The sequence below is a fragment of the Drosophila bipectinata genome, chromosome 2R (genome assembly GCF_030179905.1).
Source record: "Drosophila bipectinata strain 14024-0381.07 chromosome 2R, DbipHiC1v2, whole genome shotgun sequence".
Lineage (NCBI taxonomy): Eukaryota > Metazoa > Arthropoda > Insecta > Diptera > Drosophilidae > Drosophila > Drosophila bipectinata.
The window spans coordinates 21411900-21434827 of record NC_091737.1 but is presented as its reverse complement, the minus strand read 5'-3'; the positions used below and the strand labels follow the sequence as shown (position 1 = coordinate 21434827).

The 22928-nt window shown below is 42.5% G+C and overlaps 3 protein-coding genes and 1 non-coding gene across 27 annotated transcripts in view; 1 reads left to right on the top strand and 3 right to left on the bottom strand.

Moving 5' to 3' along the window:
- Nucleotides 1-4147, top strand: part of mim (missing-in-metastasis) — a 32022-nt gene extending 27875 nt beyond the window's left edge. For 9 of the 24 annotated variants that reach the window (XM_070277889.1, XM_017238085.3, XM_017238095.3 and 6 more), the window contains 6 exons: nucleotides 29-316; nucleotides 460-663; nucleotides 938-2456; nucleotides 2974-3125; nucleotides 3202-3322; nucleotides 3519-3632. In XM_070277889.1, the coding sequence (XP_070133990.1) occupies nucleotides 29-316; nucleotides 460-663; nucleotides 938-2456; nucleotides 2974-3125; nucleotides 3202-3321 (2283 nt within the window). In that variant the 3' untranslated portion in view covers nucleotide 3322; nucleotides 3519-3632. Of the gene's footprint in view, nucleotides 1-28; nucleotides 317-459; nucleotides 664-937; nucleotides 2457-2973; nucleotides 3126-3201; nucleotides 3323-3518 lie in introns of those variants that run through there. The other 15 variants (XM_070277896.1, XM_017238097.3, XM_017238084.3 and 12 more) reach the window with 11 other exon arrangements.
- A 956-nt stretch (nucleotides 4148-5103) lies between these two features.
- Nucleotides 5104-6348, bottom strand: LOC108123111 (deoxyribonuclease TATDN1). Its single transcript, XM_017238101.2, has 4 exons — nucleotides 6278-6348; nucleotides 6037-6216; nucleotides 5372-5978; nucleotides 5104-5309 (listed from the first exon to the last, which is right to left on the bottom strand). Exons 1-4 carry the CDS (start codon nucleotides 6318-6320, stop codon nucleotides 5198-5200), a joined length of 942 nt encoding a protein of 313 aa, XP_017093590.2. The 5' UTR covers nucleotides 6321-6348; the 3' UTR covers nucleotides 5104-5197.
- A 219-nt stretch (nucleotides 6349-6567) lies between these two features.
- Nucleotides 6568-22928, bottom strand: part of LOC108123113 (GTP-binding protein Di-Ras2) — a 28910-nt gene continuing 12549 nt past the window's right edge. Inside the window, exons 2-7 of the mRNA XM_017238102.2 lie at nucleotides 21950-22379; nucleotides 18064-18231; nucleotides 17605-17714; nucleotides 14275-14462; nucleotides 9670-9799; nucleotides 6568-9520 (exon numbers count right to left, since the gene is read on the bottom strand). Coding sequence (XP_017093591.1) covers nucleotides 9445-9520; nucleotides 9670-9799; nucleotides 14275-14462; nucleotides 17605-17714; nucleotides 18064-18231; nucleotides 21950-22114 — 837 coding nt within the window. The 5' untranslated portion in view covers nucleotides 22115-22379 and the 3' untranslated portion in view covers nucleotides 6568-9444. The remainder of the gene's footprint in view (nucleotides 9521-9669; nucleotides 9800-14274; nucleotides 14463-17604; nucleotides 17715-18063; nucleotides 18232-21949; nucleotides 22380-22928) is intronic.
- Nucleotides 21206-21278, bottom strand: TRNAR-ACG (transfer RNA arginine (anticodon ACG)). The gene has a single exon. It is a non-coding gene; the product is annotated as a tRNA-Arg (tRNA).

Genomic DNA, 22928 nt, shown 5'->3' with positions numbered 1-22928 from the left:
TCACTTATGATTTAATTATGCAACACAGCTGAAGCAACCGCAGCAGCCAGAGCACCTGCACCTGCACCACCACCATCAGCAGCTAAGCAGCTCCAGCGAGCACTTGCCACCGCCGCCAGCTTTCCTGCTGGACTCCATGCCGCAAAGCCCGCCACCAGCTGCCATGCCCAGCTCGGCGCTGAAGGTTTCAGAGACGGTGCGAGCCCTGGCGGCCCTGCGCCATCAGCCGGCCTCTCCGGTGGCTTTGAGACGCATGCAGCAGCAGCAGCAACATCAGCAACAACAGCAGCAGCAGCAACAACAGCCTTTCTTACAGGTGTGTGCACTAGCCACCACCGACTCTATTAGAACCTCCTTTCTATAACTTATGATTTATTTTCATTTTGCCTGCCTTTGCTTTGCGTTTATGCCACAAATCACCACTCACACAATCAAAAAAATCAATCAAACCTCACAAAGCCCATGCACCCATCCCCCTCGAACGACGATCTAAGCTACGAAGTCTACTACGACTCCTACCTGGATCTGCACGCCTATGCTCCCTCCCAGCAACAGCAGTATCACCAGCAGCAGCAGCAGCATCAGCAACACCTCATGTATCTGCAACAGCAACAGCAGGCACCACAGCCGCCTGTGTACCAAGCTCCGCCGCCCGTCGATGCCGTAAGTGACCACCAGAACTGCCCGGTGGCTACTAACCCAGACTAACAGCCGGATAACTGCCAGCGATTGAATGAATTTTTAAATAAAAATAAATTCCAAAAGAGGAGCCCTAATTAACTAATCCATCCAGTTTAGTTGTAGTGCCTTAGTCTATAGCTTAGTATAGCTTTATGCTTAGCTTTGCTCTGATTTTAATTTGAGCCTTGTGTTTTCTCTCGTCCTCTCCACTCATGCCACGCCACATCATCCACAACATCCTCCATCTGACGCACAGACGTTCCGCACCTCATCACCTGCCGCTGGCGGAGGAGGTGGCATTTACGCCCAGCCCAAGCTGGTCAACAGCATGTCCAGCTTCCGCACCAGTAGTCCCAGTCCCAACGGACACGCTCACCCACTGCCACCGACCCAGCCGAAGGCGAACCCGAATCTGATAGCACAGCTCAATGCACGACTCAACAGCAAGCAACAGCACCAGCCCCAGCACCAGCAACACGAGGGAATCTACGGCAACCAGCATCAGCAGCAGCAACAGCAACCTGGAGGCGATTCGATTTATATGCGAGGAGGTTTGTCCATGTCGCAAACGCCTCAGCAGCAACACTTTGACGGTAAATCTGAGCAGCAAATGCAACATCAACAGCATAGAATTTACGCTAGTTATGGCACCTCATCGTCACAAGTCGCCACATCAGTCTCAGCCTCAGTATCAGTATCAGTCACTGGCAACTCATCGGGCAGCAATGCCCAGCCGTCCATTCTAACACCGACCTCCTCCTCCTCGTTCAACGCCCTGCCCCACTTTCCCCTGTCCTCATCCACATCATCGTTGCTATCCAAAGTCAGTTCATTCTCAAACGCCTCATCCTCGCCGCCAACGGCCGGCGGGTCGGCCAACAATTCGCATTACCAGCCACCCCAGCCGCCCACAGCGTCATCGGGTGGCACAGATTACGGCTCGTACTCAAGTTCGTTTACCAAAAATTCAGCAGCTGCCCAAATGTCGAACATGCGACAAGTCCATCCCCACCAGCATCAGCCACAGCAGCAGCACTACACATGCCCGCCTCCGTTGGAGGATCCTCCGCCGCCGCCCATTTACTCCGCCGGCTCTTCGGCCACGATGCCCAAGAAGATGGCCCGCCCCCATGCCGGCCATGCGCCGCATGCGAGCGCCTATGCAGCTGCCTCGGCCACGGCCACGCTGCCCAAGAACATAATGCAACAGCAGCAACAGCAACGTCTGCTGCAGCAACAACAGGCGCAGCAGCAGCAGCATCAGCAGCAGCAATACCAACAGCCAACAGGCATGGGCAATGGGAATGGTCACGGGCATGTAAGTCACCGTCCGCAGTTGCCGCTGCCCCAGCAGAAGATGCGGGCTGCCCAGCAGCAGCAGCAACACTTGGCGGAGCAGCAACAGCAGCACCAGCCGCCCATTCCGTCGCGCCATTCAAGTGTCCAGCAAAAGATATTCGTTTCGACGAATCCATTTATACAAACAACGGCAGTCAAGTTTCACTCGCCATCCGCCTCGCCAATTTGCGGCTCACCGGGATCTGGATCTGGGTCCATGGCCAGCATTTATGCCACAACAGCACGAGGCAGTCACCAGCAACATCAGCAGCAGCAGCAGCAACAACAGCATTACTATCGCGATGCTGCTGGGGGCAATAGCAATGGCGGTGCTGGATACTACAACCACAATGCCCATGGGCATGCCCACGCCCACTCGAACGCCCATGCCCATGCCCATGCCAATGCCCATGCCCATGCCCAGGCACATCATGCAAGTAAGCGAGCGAGCTGGATCCGATACGATTCGACCTGATTTGATTTCGTTATAGTATGATTTCATATTTGATTTGATTTGGTTTGGTTTGGCCGTGAATGAGCGCTGTTTTGTATATATATATCTTTTGCTAAGATCGCCAAGAGGTTCTTAGCCAAGTTTATAGCGCATGCAGCTTTTGTTTTTGTTAATATATGGTTTCTGTTTAAGTTTTCGTTTGTTTGAGTTTGGAAAGTGTTGCCTATTAACCAGATGGATGGGGATTGTGATTGTGTCAAGTGCCTTGGGAGAAGCTCGGCTCAACAGGGGATTGTCGTCGACTTTCATTTCAACTTTTCCCAATCATCAATCATCAATCTAAGCCACAGCACTTTCGATTGAACCAGAACTTCAATCAACTTTTAGTTTGCATTTCAACTGACCACTCACGTCCCTTGCACTCTTCTCATTCATTGATCGATCGTATTTGCTTACGTTTTTCTTTTATGCACCTGCTCGCGGATAACGCATATCCACAGACTATGCCACAAGCACAAATATCGAAAAGACTGGCAGCATTCGGGCCAAGACCAAGGCCGAATTCCTCGAGAATCTCAACGCGAAACTGGCCAAGCAGGGAATGTCTGGACGAGCATTCGCCGTGCGCAATCTCATCAACAGCAAGGCCCTGGTGAGTAGCTCCCTAGCCCTTAACTAGTCACTCAACTAGATATCACACTCCGCTCTGTACGATCTGTGGTTGTTAGATGTACCAAAATCCGCAATCTTTATCGCGACCCAGTGCGCAGTATCGTAGACCACCCACCTATCCCAACACCAGCAATACCATCAACACCATCAACACCTGCGATGACGACCAGTGCTAAGGTATTTAGAGAGTTCTCCTCCTAGTTCTCGTTGTCGTTTATGTCGTTACGTTTGAAGCCTACTAAGCCTGCCAGCGGCAGCTAATCCACTGAAGCCAGAGCCTCGTTTTTTTGCCCATTAACTGCTATTTGATCTAACCTTTAGATATCCTTTACTCTAAACACGTTAGTAATTCCATCGTTTTCAATTCTTTCAGCCTGATCCGCGCATCTGTCACGAGTCGCTGATGGATCAAATAAAACGCGGAGCCACCTTGAAGCGAAACCAGAAGATCAACGATCGCAGCGCTCCAAAAATACATTAATCTAACCTATAGGTCTAAGCGATACAATATTATTTATTATCCTAGTAATTAAAATATACAATTAATCAAGAGGCCCCCTCGAAGTCTGCTCGATCGCAGGCCCCTAATTGAGTTTGGTTTGAAACTGACAACTCGTATCCATAACACGAAACCTAAATATATATATTATAACGGTAAACATATACGATATACGATATTTAACAAGCGCAGTATGCTTAACTCGAACTAATCAATACTGATTACCCTATTGATTTCTGATATCCCAAGAATATTATCGAAAGGCGTTTTCTGTAAGGAACCACATGTGGAAGACAGCTATCATTTAGTTGTGTTTAGTTGTAACTCTTACTCGAATTTACGTTTAGTGAACTTTTGTTTAAATATATATATATATATTATGTTTATGTATTTACCCTATTTATAATTTCGCTTTGTTTACGTACATGTATATATGAATATGAATATGATTTCAACAACCAATCGAAACTAATCTGACGCCTAATAAATGGAATTTATCGTAATTATTATTGAAATCTTTTTAATTTCCATTATTTTCTGTTTATTTTGCATTAACAGAGACGAGTCAATTGGGAAGGGTCTGATCAAACTTGCAATTATATACAATATCTATATAATCATACACAATTAGAGTTAACAAACCAGATAGAAATAGAAATACTCAACGTCCCGCTGTATCTTAACTATGTTTCTGTTTAGGAAACAGCACAATTGGATGCTTTTGACAAGAAACTCTTTAAATTACTGCCAAGCGGAACGGGGAGCAGTATACCTCCGATATCTTTCGCATCAACCTAGAGTGCTATATGAACATGTTCATATCATAACATTTCCATTGGACTGAATCTCTTTTACTGACATTTTAAATGCACACCCGAGTAGTAGACTAGGAGCCAGTTTCTCAGTGTAAGATACATACTACACTATACTACTATATCAGTTGCGTTCATATCAAATTAAAGCAAAAGCTAAATCAAAAGTTTTTAATCCAAAAACATACTCATTTGTTTCAACTTCAATCTTAAACCCCTAACCGAACTGCATACATTACTCTAGATACTAGATACTTTTTAAATATTTACAAAATATTTTGTATATACGCTTTTTAAGGCTTCACCAATGATCGATCAGTGAATATTGGCAAAAAAAAAAACTCATAACCAAAATCGTGGCAATAACTAAGCTATAACATTCTATTAGAGTTTAGACTAGACTCCAGAGAGCATATATACAAATTTGAGTCAGATGAGGGAAGGAAAGATATATTTTTTTGGACGATCCATTCTATACACGTACCCCACACCACGTACTCATACAAGTTAATAAGGTAGTAGGGTTATTCAACAATTATTTACAAATCTAAATGTTAATCGTAATGTGTGTTTCCGTGTATCTACTGCAAAAACGAATACCAAAACCGAACCGAAGAAGTAACCTAACAAATCAAAGCTGTAATGCGTATTTTTGAATTCATTTGCATTTAGACATGAGACACAATAATAAAATAAATGTAAACGCATTGAATGTAAATGCACAGCCGTTTTTTATTCTCCTCAGTTGTTCTTTTGTTTCGAAAAAAACAAGTCCACCGTGTTTTGGTAGAAGATTTCCGCCAGCTTCTCCTTGGGCTCCTGCTTCAGGCCAGCAATAGCTTCTAGAACTTGGCTGTAGGGAGATAAGTATACATATGTTATTCCACCTTCATCCATAAGTATTCCTCAGCTCACCTTATCTGACACGGTTCGCATCGACCGTCCACTAAGGACTCTGGTGTCCACTTCTCCTTTTTCTTGACGGTTGGAAACTTGGTGACCACATGCTTGTTGGCCGCGTGCGATGGACGTATCCCACACCAGGGACAGTCTGTTTCCAGCATGATACGATCATTTGGCAGCTGGCGAACCACTTCTGCGTTCTCCTCCGTCTTTAAAGAGCATCCATTGATCCCAATGTAGAGTCCTCCAAACGCCAAGATGCTCTGAGCCTCCTCCAGGGTCCCGGTGAAGCTGTGGACTACTCCCCCGCCACAGGCCTTGAGCTTTTCTCGATTCCGTTCCAGGATGGCCATGAAGTCCTCGGCTGCATTTCTCATATGTAGGAACAAAGGTAGCCCGAACTCCGCCGCCAGGTCCAGCTGCTTCTCGAAGTACTGGCGTTGGGTCTCTTGGCCGCAGAAGTGCAGTCGGTCGTAGTCCAGACCGCATTCTCCCACGGCTACAACCTTTTCCTTGTTGGCCTCAATCTTAGACCGGAGCTGGGCGTAGTAACCCTCCGGATCTGCAAGGAATTCATCGCAGCGCGTGGGATGTGTTCCTACAGTAGTGAAGAGGCGTTCTGCGATGGAAATAAAGAGTATTTTAGTAGAGGATCATTGCCCATCAATTATTCTCACCATCTTTTGAAGCCAACTCTAAGGACTCGTCCACGTCCTTCAGGCAACCGGCTGTGATGATTATTTTCTGCAATCCCTGTTGCCACGCGCGGTCCAAAACAATGTCCAGGTCGGCTTTGTGCTTTTGTGATCCGCCATAGCACCCCTGGAACATGGGATCCGTCAGGTTGGCTCCTATGTCTGTTAATGAGGACACCCATTACCGCAGATTGTCTTTTATTTTAAAATTTTAGTTACAAACCAATGTATTTCAAAGCCATTCCAAAATATCTTCTCAACTGCATATCTCAGAGATGCCATTCTAGCTTTTTTGGCTACCTATTTATTTTGTTAATTAAAATAAAAGTGAATAAATAATTCTTTGAGAGTTTGCATACTGAATAATGGTTTTATTTTTTTTAATTAAAGCAGAATATATCATTTATACAGAGTTTTTAGGAAAATAATTGAGTTCTTAAATACATCTGGCAGCACTGGCAGACGGCGGGCTCCTAAACAGCTGCTCTGCAGATTACTTTTACTCCGCTAGATGTCGCTACTTCCGGTAATGGAGTCCGTTAGAGGGTGCCATCTTTGTTTATTTCCGTTGCCATTTTAAATTGCAAATGGCGGTCGCGTTTTCCTTTAAGTCGATAAGCTCAGCATCCTGGCCACATAAACTGGGATTTTCCACTGGTTCCCAAAATAAATTGCATCACTTAAGCCAATTTAATGCAAAATCAATGCCACAGTAAATTGCATTCGGAATTGCGCATAATGCAAACTAATTAGGCCGCACCAGCAAAGCTGTTTATTGTTGGTACTGGATGCTAAATCGGCCTCTTTTGCCCAGAACCCCCCAGAGATTGCATACATATGCATGCAAATTTTCAAATCATCGACCATGGTGCGAGTTAGTAGGTAGATAGTGTTGGCACCCCGTCGCTTTAAGCCGGCTATCGGCATTTACGCAATTGTAGAATTTATAGGAAAATGCAATTTATAATTTGAATGAAATTCCATTAGTTACTTTTAATGGATGCTGCGGTTGCTTCACGGGAACTGCTCCTGTCCGGCCACTATTTTTAATTGATTTAGTGTGGGGATTGCTCACTGGTCGTGTTGCTCCCAACTAATGGCTAGGACTACTCTAACAGAATGAGAAATGGAATTCATTATGCAATGGAATCAAACATTATAGACCGATGATGCCTGGGACGCATTGTGGTTTATTTTAACTGGCTAATACAATTGTCAATAATTCAATTTGAATTGAAATTCAATTAGTTTACAAGTACATGACACACATACGCACACTTAGAGAGTTCATTAGGTTTTTGTTTTTTGGTATAACTGCTTCGGTTCCTATAGACTTATTTTGATTTTCATTTATTTGGTAGAACAATCGAATTACGTACACAAATATGTATTCAAAGTTGGGTAAGTAAGATAAGTCGGCTGATATATCGTGTCTGATATAATATACGAGTACATAGCGTCCTCAAAATTTGTGTGTTCCCATAGGTTGCTGATATACATAGGTTACGCTTAAATAGTTAGAGATCGAATACTTGTGGGCTTTTCAGATTTGTTTTCAATTAACTACACCTAATAACAATGTATAAACGCTTAACTTACAAAACAAACACCTAAACGGTATGCACATATGTATTTCTGTGTTCCATTAAGATATATATTGTATAACTATTTATAACTAAACCTGGCCAATCCTCAATCCTCTCTGGTGGATGGACGAAAGCGGCAAAAATCCTGGTTCTATACCAATTATGCATTACCAGTTGCACATAAATAAAAGTTTATATTATTTAATCACAATTCACTTTGCATATGCCGTAGTTCATTCATTTACAATCCTCTTTTTTAATATCTTAATAACTTTAATAGCTCCTTAAAGTACATAGTCTAGATAAATCTTATCAGCTAAGGACATTCAGAGTAACAAACAAAGGAAATGCATATCACTTATACTGTGAATCATACAGCTACACACACGCATTCCTTTTATATTAAAATCAAGTATTAAATCAAAGTTTTCCTATCATAGATCTCTTTAAAGAGAACCTGCAAAATTTTATGTGCTTTTGCGGAATTTGATTTGGCTATTTACCATAAAAAAGTACACCCTGTTTTATCCTTGATAAGCATTCCGAGGTTTGCCTTTGTCCTCCGAACTCATCAAAATTTATTTTACAATTACGTTTCTCGCATAGTAAATGGTTTTATTTTGTGCTCTCCATTTTTCTGCTAAAGTTTTTTGTTATTCCACGTGGTTGAAGTTAAATCAAAATGCCACGAAATAGCTTCATTCCTTAATAAAATTCGTTTTGCATCCCTTTTCTCGTTTCTGGCTTGGATAACTCCCCTTTTCGGGGAAACAAGTTGAGCTCTAAGCAAACACAAACATTTTTACCATCCATCAAGATGCTTGTTTATATACTCATATATATGGAAATGAAAATATTAACTACAGAGTCGGCTAACGGTGCAGATATATGTATGTATGTACTTATTAACATTATAGAATTTGCCTTAAAGCTACGCCAACCTATCATAATATTATGATAATCAATCAGTGGAAAACGTCTTAAACTTAGTCTTCTCTTTAATAGCCCCCTCGACGCCTCACCATAAAAAACAACAACAGCCCAGGACATTATTTTACCATTAAAAGGAACTCTATGAACGGCGTTACGATTCTTCGAAATCTCATCAATAAAGTCTCACTCCCATCGTCTCATTTAAATTCAAATTCCGTACACAAGAAGTTGACTTATTTTGTAAGATTGGCTGAACGAATTATAAACGATTTGGTGTATAAAAGGTTATTCAAAAATTAAACAAAGCTGGTCCCTATAAACCGCATCAAAATTTACGAACATAAATCGATTCTATAAAGTCAAAAGAAGCCAAAGGAATTAAGTATTTAGTTCCTAATCCTAATGGCCTTTCTCGTTTTTAATCTTTATTTACAAAAGAGATGAAAACTTGAAGTTGTTCTAAAAACAAACTCTGGTATGGGAAGCCAAAATCAAAACAAATAGACAAAAAGAGTTGAATTATGTCGGCAAATACTTATCATATTATAAAGTTTTCGAAGCTCTAGGTACTTATAGGACAAGGTATAGCTTTCATTATGACACACCCACACTCTTAGTTATAATAAATAATTATAGTTATTATCGAGTTGCGTATTTATCAACAAAAACTACACCTAACTGGGTTTTGTTTGCCCTTGAGCAAGTGCGGTTTTTGTGAGTTTTATATTATCAGAGTAATCAGCTCAGTGCACCAAACATACATAAATATGGGCGTCACTTGTTTATGCACACTAATTAACTGCCGTCCATTATTAATACATTTTGCGGCGAAACATAATAACGCAATTATGCCGCTCTAAATAATAATAATTTACTGGACGTTGCAGTCGTCGGATGCGTTGTTGATTTGCTGCTTGGTCTTGCGTGAGGCGCGGCGTATGAGCGATCTGAAACGGAAGCGGAAGTGAAAAGTGAGTGCAAGCAGGAAGCGGCAAGTGTGAGCATTGTTTCATCACCAATACTAATAGAATCAAATGTATATTTAGTGACAAGACATCCTTTAACGCCTGAATAATGGGGCACGTGTTGCACTCACCTGGAACGTGGCTTTAGCTTAGCTTCCGCACTGGTACTGGCCACATCGACGGCATCCACGAGGCCGGATGCCTTTTTGTCACCGCTACCACCGGCCCCGCCCAGAGCCGGGCTGTTCATCCGATTTTTGTCTGGAAAATAGATGATAACGCATGGCTAATTATAAACCGCGTTTTCATTTAAAACCCGCTCGTAACTAGCATAAAGGGAATGCGTAATTTTTGGTTCATATGCCGGGAAAATCCAATTTCCCCGATTGAGATTCTCTGGGATGCAGTTGTCAGAGAAGCTGGATGCTCTGAAACTTACATAATTAACTTATGTGCCACATACACTCTCGTATATGTATATATAAAAAAAAAAGATACCGTGGGGGAGTTGCACCCGGGCGGCACCCTCTGTTGCAAAGTTTCTGTGCTCGAAATGGGTTTTTTTACGGCCGGTTGCACAGTCAAAGTTCATCTCAAGATAAGAGGTTTTAACAACCAGCTGCCCCTTTGGTTTAACGTCGGTTTATCTTCCATTTTTTTTTTACATGCGCTGTCAATCGGGGACACGCAAGTCCTGTCCTCCCAAGGACAGGAGTAATCGGTAGGGTAACCAGTACTATCATCAGGTGAATGATAAAAACGAGTTTAAGGGTAATTTAAAGCGATCAGGTTGGTTAACTAGATGTCACCTTATTACAATCAATGTCAATGAAGGCTATAACTCGGGAGTTATCCTCAGGCAGCACGCTTAGCCTGCCAACAAGAATGTCAACCTCTGACAAAAGGTGTTTCCCGTGAAATGTTTACTTTCTTGAGAAGCAGGCATTATTGTTTCCTCGTAATGAGAACTGAAAGCCAAAACAATGAAACGGCTTACAAAGGGGGCGGTGGGGGATTGAAAAGGGCCAGAAAACTGGGTGTGCAACACTGAGACCACAAAGACAAAGGGCCAAAACCAAAAGCCAAGTCAATTTAGTTATTAAACTTTGCCGCTCAGGGGGGGGCAAATACGAGAGTGTTTGTTGTCGGTTAAATGATCCGTGCAAACAGAATTATTGAGCACGCCAGCACTTTATGGCCTGCACGGCTCGGCGTGCCAGAAGTGTTGCATACATCTGGGGCGGCAGTGTCAAGTGCAAACAAAATGGCGCCCAACGCCATTGTTGTCAAAAAAAGGCGCCAACACGGTAAAAGTACAATTTCTGTCGCTGACGGCAGAGAGCATGATGGGACGATGGAACGATAGGACGAGAGGCTGCCTCATGAGGCATTCCGACGGCCGGAAAGCAAAGACCGACGGTAGTATGCCCTAACTCCCGGAATCCCCGCAGCTCTGTGGCCGACTATCCGGGTGGTTTTGTGTGTATGTGTGGAGAAACCGTAACGAGGCAGCTGAAATATACTGCCAACTAAGCACAAAAACAAACAAGTGGCAGCCGAGGGGGACGGCGGCCCTGGTGAATGGGGTCGGTTTTTGGGGATATAAATTGTGCATATGTAGCGAGAATTGATGCGTGAGTCGTGTAACAGAAATTTAAATTAAATTCATTTTATTTTTTCGTCTCTATGTGTCGGGTTTCAGGAGAGGAAGGTCCACGGGTGTACGGCATAAAACACAAAGCTTTTTCCTCTCTGACTTCAAGACTACATACAAGCCTCAAAAAAATGAGACAACAATAAGATCTTAAAGTAAATCATTTGCGTTTGTTGCCAGAGACACCAGATTCTTTTGGTAAATGAAATAGAAAGGGATTATATATAATTCCTATACCCTTAGAAAAGAAATCTTTATTTTGTCGAGAGGTTTGTATCGAAATGAACATAAAATGTTATCTTTTTCCCTCGCTTTTTTTGACAATTTGTAACTTTTCCGCTCAATGACAGTTGACAGGCCAGAACTGACAATTATTTTTTACAGTTTTTCGTGACAAACTACTTTAATTAAATTGCTAGACACATCCACAATTATAAACATGTTATGGCTTTAATACAAAAAATACGCTGGTAACGAATATTTTATAGAGCATAACGTGAATTAAATGTATTTGCCATATAATGTATTTTACAGAAAATCCACAATTGAGTTTTGTTGCAAATAAAGCTGTTGCGGTGCGTTCCACCTCAGGAGATGGAATACTAGGAGGCGAGGGAAAAGCCGCTTTCCCTGCCACATCACCACATTTAGGGGCACGAGTGTGTGGCCTGCAGCTTTGGCTTTGGCTCAAGTTACGTGCCACCCATCACACAAATACAAATGCAAACACTTCAGACCCGTAAACACGTGTAGTAACACCCACACACAAGCATAAGTGGCGGTGGCGGCGGCGTAAATGAATTTTTGTGATTTGTTTTTGCATACACGGCGTTGTACTTTTAAAGGCAATTGCTTGACTGCCACAAACCCAAAAATACAAAAAAAAAAGAAAAATGGGAATGAAGTACCCAGACCCTAGAAGCTCCAAGAGACCCAAGTGATTAAGTGCTTAGTCCTATTTTTGGTGGCACATTGAAAGCGTTGTTGTCACCGCTGTCACATTGCCATTATTTTGTCTTCTATTGTCAAACTTGGAAAAAAATTAGAGCTTTAAAAAATATATAAAATTAAATAAATATAATCATAAAAAACCAAAAATAAGACCTAGTTAAGATAAGTTTGTTAGTTAAGATAGTTAGTTTCTTTTTTCAATATAATCTCGACAATATTATAAATCATATTCACTTTCTTTTTGTGTATTACATTGTGCAAGTGTGTATCATAATTGTTGACCCACCCATCATGGCACTCGACCTTCGCCCTTCAGACCACAATCGCTGGTGAATCTTGTCTGCCTGTCATCGACATTTGTGCCCGTCGACCAGATATTTGACAACATTTTTTGGCCACCATTTAATATGTTTTTGTGCTCCCCGGATTCACAAAAAAACATGTGAGAACATTGCTAACCTTGGCTATTTAAATTTAAATCATTTTTGGGCTGAAGATATGTACCCACTTGTGAATGATTTGAAGTTTGATGATTTTGCCTGGAGGCCAACTTTGCACTTAATTTGAATGAGTTTTGTGGCCGGAAACACGACCGTGGGGGCGTAGGGATGACTGCTCCCCAAAAATTTCATCAAAAGACTTGCCGGCAAACAATTAAATTATTGGCAACTGACAAAAGGAGGAGAACGAGAAAGCTTGAAGTCCTCTCTGGTAGCTGTAACGAGTCAAGAACTTTTTTTTTCTTCAACGGAAATTAAATTAATTATTTTGCTGCCGTGTAATGGGATAAGGGGCAGAGCCAAGGAAACATTTGGGGGCAACATTAATTAACTAAATATTTATGCCGAGGACCAAATTTAAAACTTCTTGAGCCGCTGTCGTCTGCTTGCCTTTTGCCTTTTGGGCCAATTCTATTTTCATATGCCGCGAAATAAGTTTTTAATGAGATAATAAAGCATTCCATTACGGGGTAATTAGAAGGTCAAGCTGGTTTAATTAATACACGTGCTCGCCCCGAGAACATTTCGATCATAAGCTCAACTCCGACACCGACACCGAAACCGAAACATTTGAATTTATCATTTTGAAATTTTTGGAAAAGGATGAAAAGGCTTTCTATCTTATTGTATGTACATCTCGTTTATAAAGCAATCCCCTCCTGTCTGGGTGATTTTATTTTATTTTTTTGCTTTCAGGCTTTGCTTTGGTGCTCTGTGTTTCTTTTATGGGGCTACGTTTTGTCGTCTGATGAATAATGAAAAAGAGTTTGTCTTTGTCAATTGGGTTGGAAGAAAGGGTCTCATCCCAGTAGTCGTCCTTCAGCTTCAGCTTCAGCTTCGTCCTAGTCCTAGTCCCTGGTTTCTTTTCGCTGCCGAATTCCCACAATTAATTAGCCCGAGGAGAACGGGCAGAGGCCGCCAATTGAAGACGGGATGCTAATTGCATTCAATTAGCCAAATTGCCAAATGTATCTGCTAGACTGCTAGACGCGTTTAAAGACCTTTCCCTAATTGAATCGAGCGATTTAAAATGAATTTATATTAAAATATATAGATTCATAAATTATTGATTAAGCCAGGCCAGATGCCTCCTAGCCAGGGCTTAAGTCAAAAGCCTCATTTACGCAGGACCTCCGAGCGGCTTAATTAATGCAATTATGCATGGCATATTTTAATTTGGCACTAATTAAGCTGCTTAAAGCCCCACACACACGTCGACGACGCCCTTGTGGCCATACAGGTGTGACTTTCAATCAGAGCCATCGAATATGAATGTTTAATTGATATTTGAAACGGCATCGGACAAAAATGAAAAAGGAAACCAATCACAAAAGAGCTTCCAACCGTAGAGGTCGGCGCGATTTCGGTCTCAATATGGCCATGGTAACAAAATTTCATTCCATTTCTGCATACTGCGTTCATGCACTGGAAAATAAATGTAGTTCAAGGCTTAATTAAAGTTCCCTTAGCACTAACGTTTCCAAGTACATAGCTTCAGGACCTCGAATATGATTAATTATATTGCATCCGAAAATAATATTTGCCAATGACAGTAATTGATTAACGTGATGATGATTGGGTGGAATAAAATATATGAGTGTGATTTCTCGATGTGGATACAAAGGACTTACTGCGACTGGACGATGCGCTGACGTAGGCCGATGATCGGCGCTTAAAGCCGCTGGGCGCCGCCTCACCAGCGGCCCCGCTGCCTCCACTCCCGCTGCTGGCGGGCAGGAAGCGGGACAGGGAGAGCAGGGACTTGAACAGGTCGGTAACATTGCTGTCCTCTTTCGCCGAGCACTCCAGGACTTTGGCTCTGCAACGAAGCAAAAAAACAAAAAAAAAATGTTGAACTGGCTTAAAAATGGTTGCATACTTTCCAGGGCGTTTGGGGAAAACGTTACGTATACGTAATGTATACATCAGCAAATTTGACAGGACCAAACAAAGCGAGCTGAAAAACAAAACAGCTAAACACAAAACCCCCAAGGCCCACTATAAAACAGAAAAAAAAGTTGAAACAAAACAACCGCACAACAATATGGTGTGTTCAATGCATAACATAGTTTTTGCCGGGCATCGACAACGATCCAACCAGAAACCTGGCCAAAAAGCCAGGGCCAAACGTATCTAATGGCCAAATTAAGCATGTCATGTATGGCAAGTATTTGTTGCAGGTAGCGGCCACGAAGCCGATTCATGGTTTAGCCGCAAAACGGTGGCAAGGACTGAGCTATTTGCAGCTTTAAGATAGCCATCAGGGTTTTTGTTTGAAAGGCAATTTAAAGTGCTTCGATTATAAATACCATAACTGGGAGCCGACTATGTACATTGTTGTTGGCCATCACACTTCAATTAATTAAAATTGTAACGGCTGACTTGGCTGAATAAATAAATAGATGTGTCTGCATTGTTAATGCCACAAGCTGCAATAACATGAAATCAAAGTAACGTTCATATCGAATGAGATTTTTTTTTTGTTTTTGGTTCATTTTAGCCAGACGATATAGCCGAGAAGAATAATGCGCATGACTTTGCAATTAAATGTTGAATAAATAGAATACATTGTTTCACCTTTCGTGAAGCAACATACTTACACATGTACAAGGTCCTGCCATACATCCACCTCATGTACACGGTTTTGGTTTGTGTATGTGTGGCACTTACATATCCTGTGTGTAACATACAGGGGAAGGTATTCATTCGGTCTGATAAATGCACTTGAGTGGCGTGCTCTTAAAGCGTTTAACCGCAGACAGACAGACCGAAAGACAAGCGCCAGCAGAGCAACAAATTGCATTGCAACTTTATTCTGAAAAAAAAAAAACCAGGATAACAACACAGAACTTGCCACAATGATGTTACAGAGACAAACGACACATGTAGATGTAATTTTAAAGGTAATTTTGAAGAGACTATGAGTACTATAAGTACTTAAATATTTATTATATTATGTTGAAGGCTCTTCTGTGTCTTCTTTAAATTCTGTTTGCCTATTCTTCCTAAGCCCTACTTCTTTCAGTGCATCCAAAATAATAAACTATGTCCTACTGTTCGCTGGTGTGTGGGCGATGAGTGCTGAGGTGCTGGATTGTGGCGAAAGGTTCAAGGTGTGTCCCGGTTCCCGTGTGTTGTGTTCCGAGGACCAAACCACACCATCAATCTGCGTGAAATGCTTAATCCAACAGAGATTTGTATGTAATGCTCACGCCAACTGTCGTGTGTCCTTCGTCCTGCCCGCCTTGGGCGTTCTGCGGTCTTCGTCATCTCCATTCTGCGGTTGACTGGGCCTCCAGTGCGGCATTTTTACGTCTGTCTGCTCGTCTCTGGGTGGCTCGGTTGGCCGGTCGGTCGCTTTTAAATAAGTTTACGCACGCTTGCTTAAACAGCAACACGAGCGTGCCACGCCCTACCTCGCCTCGCCACATCCTTCTGCAGGATACGGAGTTATGACAATCCCCCTCCCATCTGCCTCCCGTATGTGATTGTAAGTGATTTTTACGAGTTCTGCCCGGCAGTTTATTAAGGAAGCAATTACAGCGCGAAAAACTGCCGGCAAGGAAGTGCCAGAGCTTCGGTTCTGTTTTCTTTTTTTCCACAAAAATGAAATGAAGAATATAGCCGTGTTTTCAGCACTGCTTGTCACGCAAGAAATGCATTAAAACAGTTGTTGTGGTAAACAATGGATTTAATCAGCCCCTTTACGCTCATTTTCCATTTGGTAACTCCAAATAGAGCCTACAGTTTATTTCCTTTAGCGCCAGATTTTCCCCCAGTATAAGTCAGTTCAGTTGATGGGTCAGGTGGAAGGTTATTTTATTATTTATGCAAGTCTTACCCATGTCAGGGTTAGCAAAGGGTATGGAGTACATAATGTGAAAAATCGATTGTTTATCTTTTTTTTATAGCTTTTTGGGAAAACATTTTAATGCTGGTCGTGCTAAACTGTCAAAGTTTATTGGCATATAAGGGGGTAATTCTGGGAAAGTTTTTATAAAGAAATATTGCATTTTTCTTTTCAAGCTAAAGGCATTCACTGAATTCCAAGTAACTCCTTTGAATGCCCTTTTTGAGATGCTTTTCCGAAAACATTTTGATTGAAATTGTGGCACAAATGGTTACCTTAAACTACTTTTCATCATCAAAACAGTTCTTAAAAATAAACAAATAGTTTATGGGGCTTTCAATGAAAGATTTTCTGATGCCTCGACCTTTGCCATGAAAATCATTCAAGCTAACCAAGTTGAAGGACCTCATTCATATGTATGTCCTCGCATAGAGGACCAGTTCAGCTGCTTAGTATTCAAAGGACACTCACTGTGAATACTTGAATGTATTATGGCGAGCAGGTGGTTGAAATCGGCAATTGATATTCTACATGATAGGGACACCGCTTGTGGCACAAGATGCTCAATTAGGACTCGTTACGCGAATATATCCTTTTGTGTGTAACAAGGAACTGGCGACAAATTGCAAATTGCAGTTTCCCTCGCCGACAGTGATGCCAACAAATGGCATTTAATGAGACCCGCAACCCCATCCTGGCACAATGCCACTGATTTCGGAGGACCGACACCCTTTCATTGCCCGCTGTCACGCTTTTCCTCGCTTAATTCCATTTGTAGCAATTTAATTGCATCGCTGCCATGGCGTTTTGCTTTCTGGTTCCTGCCTTTTCTGGGGTTTTTGTTGGACCAGCCAGTGCACTGGGATGACCAGAATTTATGGCCCCTTTTTAATTCCACTTGCTGTTGTGTTACTTATGAAAATTGCAGCTGTTTGGCGGTCTTGCGGCTTTGCGTTGTATGTCACGGGCTTTGTTGCACAACTTTTGGCAGTTGTCCTCCCCTAATTGCTCTTGCGTGCACCACCAGCTGTTGCACATCCTCCTCCCATGTAGTTGGAGCCATATTTCGTAAAACAAATGTTCCGGGGGGGGAGTGGTCCCCCTGACTTACCTTAAGCGCGGCAGCTCGCAAAACACCCAATCGGTGACCTCCTCCAGCTTGACCTCGCGGTGGGAGGTGGCCAGATCGGCCTTGTTCCCGGCAATCACAATGGGAATGTCCTGCAAACGAAAGGCAGAAAGGAATTAGCAGTGGCACTTCAGTGGCACAAAGCCCCGGCGTCGAGAAGCTGCGAAGCCGAGTGCCGCTCGTTGTGGGGCATTGTGCCATAATTGACATGCTGCACGAGGAGGCAACAACCGTAACAATAACAAAGGCTGTTCCTCCCCCCCCTGCCCCCTGCCTGCCACAAGCCGAAACATCTGCCGCTTGGCTAAACACTTCCCTCTGAAAGGGCAGCGTTTTAATTGCTTTTCGGATTGTGGGCAACCCGAGGGCACCCCGTTTTTCTGGCGCCCTAGCTGATTACATGCAAAATTTAGGAGTGCATCATGGCAAGGACCTGCTCACCTGAAAGTCGCCTCGTTGCTCCCGGATCTCCTCAAAGCATTGCTTCACACACTGGAAGCTGGGCGCCGACGTGGCCGCGTAGACGAGCATGAAAGCGTGGGCCGTGGCAATGGACAGGCGTCGCATGGCGGGAAACTGCATGTCACCGGACGTGTCCAGAATGTCCACCTGAAATGGGATAGCACAGGGTCCGGGGGGTTAGTCTGCCAGGGCTGTTGTAAAACGTTAATGCCTCCAAATTAAGCGTAATTAAAAGTGAATGACCTCGGCCCGGGACTTCACATATGTAGCAGCCATTGTCCCAGCTGTCTGGGTTTATAATTGGCGTAGGATGCAGTTGCAGAATATTATTTCAAAAAAAAGAATGGTCTCTGCATATTAAAATCTCGTAAAAATCATATTCCCGACAGAAGGTTCACAATAAAAATTGTTATTCTTTGGCTTTTTGAGTTGAGAGTTGAACAAAATGCATTAAAAATGGAAATATTAATGAATTTCTAATAGCGGGAGACAATGCTAGAAAGTCAAATCTAAATTAAAAATCCTTAGCAGAGGATGGAATGGAAACCAAATTTATATTCAGAGCTCAAACCATTTTAATATTTGTATTTAAATCTGATTTTTTTTTTGTCTCTAGGGTAGAGTCTCTCAGACAATAAACAATTTCTAGAGTCGTGTCTAGTCTAAGCCATCTTCAAATCAATAAAGTAATTTCAGCTCGAAATTATTACCTCCTAAAGTAGGAGATTCTAAGGAAGGTCAATGGCTGCGTGGCTCGTGACTTGGTTAGCTTGGCTGTTCAATGCTCATTTGATGCCCACTAATCCCGTGTATCAGAATCGCTGTTGTGTTGCAAATATATATAAATTTATATATATATAATATCCGAGTGGCATTCGCGATACGCCATGTCAATAGCACACAAAAGCAGTAAAGCCAAGGCCGGAGCACTGGGGAGCTGTGGTGTCGGCCGTGGCAAAAGCCAAACGTTTAGCCGTGTCAGTGGCACTTGGCTTTCAAATCTGCTACTGCCACCCCTCGGTCCTTTGGGCCTTTTGGGACCTTGGCCATTGTGGCGCAAATTTGTAACGCATTGTTTGGCCGAAATGAGTAAACTTTATTAAAAACACTTTACAGAATGACACGAATATTTTGTTTTGTGTTATTTTTGACACCATATTTCTCCTTGACATCAATTGTTCGCCAGTCTCAGAGGCTTTGTGCCCAACGAGAGTCCTGGTCGTGGCATCAAATTCATCCAGCTGGTCCAGGGTGGTACACATACACAAAATAGCTTTTAAAGAGCAAACAGGCGTTTAGTGCAATGTAATGTTTCCCACTGGAGGAGGATGGCCACATGCTGCTCCGGCAATCAGTCACAGCGGGTTGCAGTTCGTTCATTCTGGGACGATGGCCGGGCCATCGTTGTTAGCCGTTGTTTGAGTTTGGCCATTAGGCAAAACCTCAACACCGGCAACGGCCATGCCAGCAAATTGTCCAGGTGAAATTGATTTGAATGCAGCTTACCGGTGCACAGAGAAAAGGCTTCCGAAGTATCTAAAAATTGGCAAGAGATCAAGTAGAACAGGTCATCCTTGTCCTTCTATTTTTATAGATACCCTGTACTTGGAAAATCTGTAATTCTCTACTCATTTGTAAACTCTAGTTAATTTTTATCTCTGTAAGTTGCGACATTAATCACTTTAAGCCACAACGACAGCTTTTGAGAGGAATTCAATCTGGACTTGTCCGACGAACTAAGATAAAGTGTTAGTTGGAGACCCCGTCGTGCGCTAAAATGGAATTAATTAAAACGAAATATTCCCAGGGCTTTCAGGGAAAAATCAACTTTGGTAGCGGCGCCACCACCAAGAGTGTCAGTGTCGCCAAGAGAATCTATTTTTTTTTTTGCTTTTGGGAAGAATTTTTGGCCAGCCAGAGGAGCTTTGATAATGACTCTGGCAACACGTCATTCTCATCCGATGTTTGGAATCTTCCAGCACACCTACCAACCTATTAATCAACTTTTGAAGCTCAACTTTTGTTCGCCGAGCATGTGCCTGGGATGTAAGACAAGTTTGAACATCAAATAATCAGCTCGAACCTCAAAGATGACGGAGTCAGTGAATGATGTTCCCTTGCCAGGACAAGGACCTACACTAAGCCAATAAAAGGGATTATATATTTATTGATTTGCCGTTTATATGGTAAACTATTCAAGCGTAAACCCTCAAGTGATTAAAAGTCAATTAAAATAATATATGGTTATTATGGTTATCACATTCTGGGCCATTTGGTTTAACCCAACCACTGATTAACCTTTCAAGAGGGCTATTAAGTAACATAATCGTGGGGTGTTTCGAAGCCTTTTCGTGGGCATCACTGTCTTGCCGGAAGGAAGGTTGGGAAGTTGTTCACATTTTCCATGTTGTTTCCGCTATTTTGAGCGTGTGCAAATTTGATTAATGAGCATCATCCGCCCACCATCCAATCCGCCCGCCTGTCAGTCACTTTGTTAGTCAGTCAGACAAAGCAGACAGACAGGAAGGAAGACACCAGGAAGGCGTGGGATGCTCAAGTTGGAAACTATTCAACCGGCTTGCCTTAAGTGCATTTAAACGAGTCGAGAGATTCATTCGTTCAATTTGCGTTTTCATCTTCAATATATACACATATGTATGTACTGTAGTATATGTAATCAAGTTGAGATGGAAGCCCCTGGGCCAAAGTCGGCTAATACCACCAACGCAACGCATGCCCAGATTTTCTATGCCAAATAGGCTTTTGGCCGGAGACTCAATTGCCAGGAGACCAAGAAGCACACGTGTTTGGCTAATACTTTGCATATGGAACGTAACGATTTACCTGCAAAGTCAAAGCCAAATACTTGTGCTGTAGCAACCCTCTAGACATCCAATTAGTAGATTTCAACCTAATTAATGGGCCTACCAAGTCTCCTGACCACAACAGTGATTGTACTAATGAAGTCACCACTAATTGCCTGCATTTCACATTATCCGGGATGAGTGCATTTCCAGCTAGGTAAACTACATCATGGTAGAGGGAAAACAAATCATTACACTTTGAATAAGGTAGCCAATCTAAAATAAAAATAAAAATAAAATAAATATAGCAAAAGAAACGATCCTGCCAGGAGTCGAACCTGGAATCTTCTGATCCGTAGTCAGACGCGTTATCCATTGCGCCACAGGACCGATATATCTATGGCGTTATTAATAGTCTTGATTGGCTGTTGGACTGCTCGAGCATACATAGACTGGAACTGGTTTTATTTGTAGGCCCAATCACCAAATCAACCAAATCTATTTCCATCAATTCAAAAAAGAGAAGGGTCATCTTTTAATAGCACATACAACAAATTTGTGTTCACTTCAAAGTGAGCAGCTTCTCAAGTGGTTGGCCTCTTGAGCTCGAAATAGAAATTGTAGCTTCTTTACCTTTTCAATTTAAAGTATTTTATAATATTTGAGGGGATATCTTTAAAATAAAGTCATAATTTTTATTATTTTCCGATGAAAATGAAAATATAAGCAAAAGTCTTTTTAACAAAAGTGTGTATGTACTTTTCATATCCCTCCAACAATTATGAATTTCCAGCTATATAAATATTCATAAAAAATACAAAAAATATATGTACGTTTGCATGAGAAATTATAATATAGAATATTCATAAAAAACTTACGTATGTACATTTTATTTGAGTGAAAAGTCAAGAACAGCGGCATTTAAATGAGACCCTCGTAAACAAAAAGAGAATCATGTTGTTTTGTCACTGGGCAAGGACAAAAAAAAATTTAAAAAAAAAGGATCTAAAACCGGAGACAAAGACGGAAACGGCGTAAGAGTGACCGGATTTTGGACTCACCTTTAGGGTGACGCCGCCCAGGTCATATTCGCGATTGTAGAGATCCTCGACGGTGGCGCGGTACTTGTCGGTGTAGGTTTTGAACAGGAACCGCTTCACAATGGAGCTCTTGCCGACACCGGCTCCGCCCAAAAGGACAAGGCGTATACGCTCCATGTCCGCCATTTTGATGTCGCCAGTCGTCGTCCTTAGTAAGCGCTTTCACTTAAGCGAGATGTCCTCGGGGTCCGATTGTTTGGAATCGTTTTGTTTGTTGGACTTGTTTGTTCCGTCGGCTTCAGCCTTGCATGTTGGCCCAGTCAGTCAGTGTTGGGGCATTCTGAGATCCCAACGCACTCTCACACTGTCGGATCTTCCATTACCAGGAGCAAGTGGCAGGAACAATCAACCGGACTTCCTGTCTGGTTACTTCCGCTGCTTCCGCCCGATGCTGTGGATGCAAACAAGAAGATTTCAACTTTCTGTGAATTTCTTAGTTTAAAATACATAGACAAGGATTAATTAAGTTTATGTTTGGCTTTGTGTGGAAGTTTTTCGCAAAAATTCTCCTGTTTATTTTGAGATTGGCTTTTCCCAACGAATACGGCCTCGATTCAAGCCAAAGTATCTGAAATTGCAGCCACTGTGGGTAATCATAATCTGCTCACGTGCTTGGCTTACAAATCAGATAAACCTATGAGTGTGCTCCACATTCGAGGGCACTGAGGGAAATTCGTGCTTCTATATGTAGCATATATCCTTCTGTTTGTATACTATACGTTGTATTTTTTCCTGTGCAGCCGACATGCATCAATACCTGCCCACCGAAACCGTCCTTACTCAAAGGATGCATTGCGGAATGGTTGCTAGTTGCAATCCAAATAAGAACCCAAAGCGTATGCCCCATAAAGCAACAGACAAACACAGGATGTATGGAGTTGGAAAATGCAATTGCAAGGACTTCCTTTCGGCCCCTGATGTATGACGCTACATATATAGA

What these genes read in the sequence shown, in the direction of transcription:
- LOC108123111 (XM_017238101.2), bottom strand. Translation starts at nt 6,320, where the DNA reads ATGCAGTTGAGAAGATATTTTGGAATGGCTTTGAAATACATTG. An exon ending in AGAGTTGGCTTCAAAAGATG is followed by an intron (nt 5,979 to 6,036) that starts GTGAGAATAATT and finishes TTTCCATCGCAG; the next exon opens with AACGCCTCTTCACTACTGTA. An exon ending in TGCGAACCGTGTCAGATAAG is followed by an intron (nt 5,310 to 5,371) that starts GTGAGCTGAGGA and finishes ATCTCCCTACAG; the next exon opens with CCAAGTTCTAGAAGCTATTG.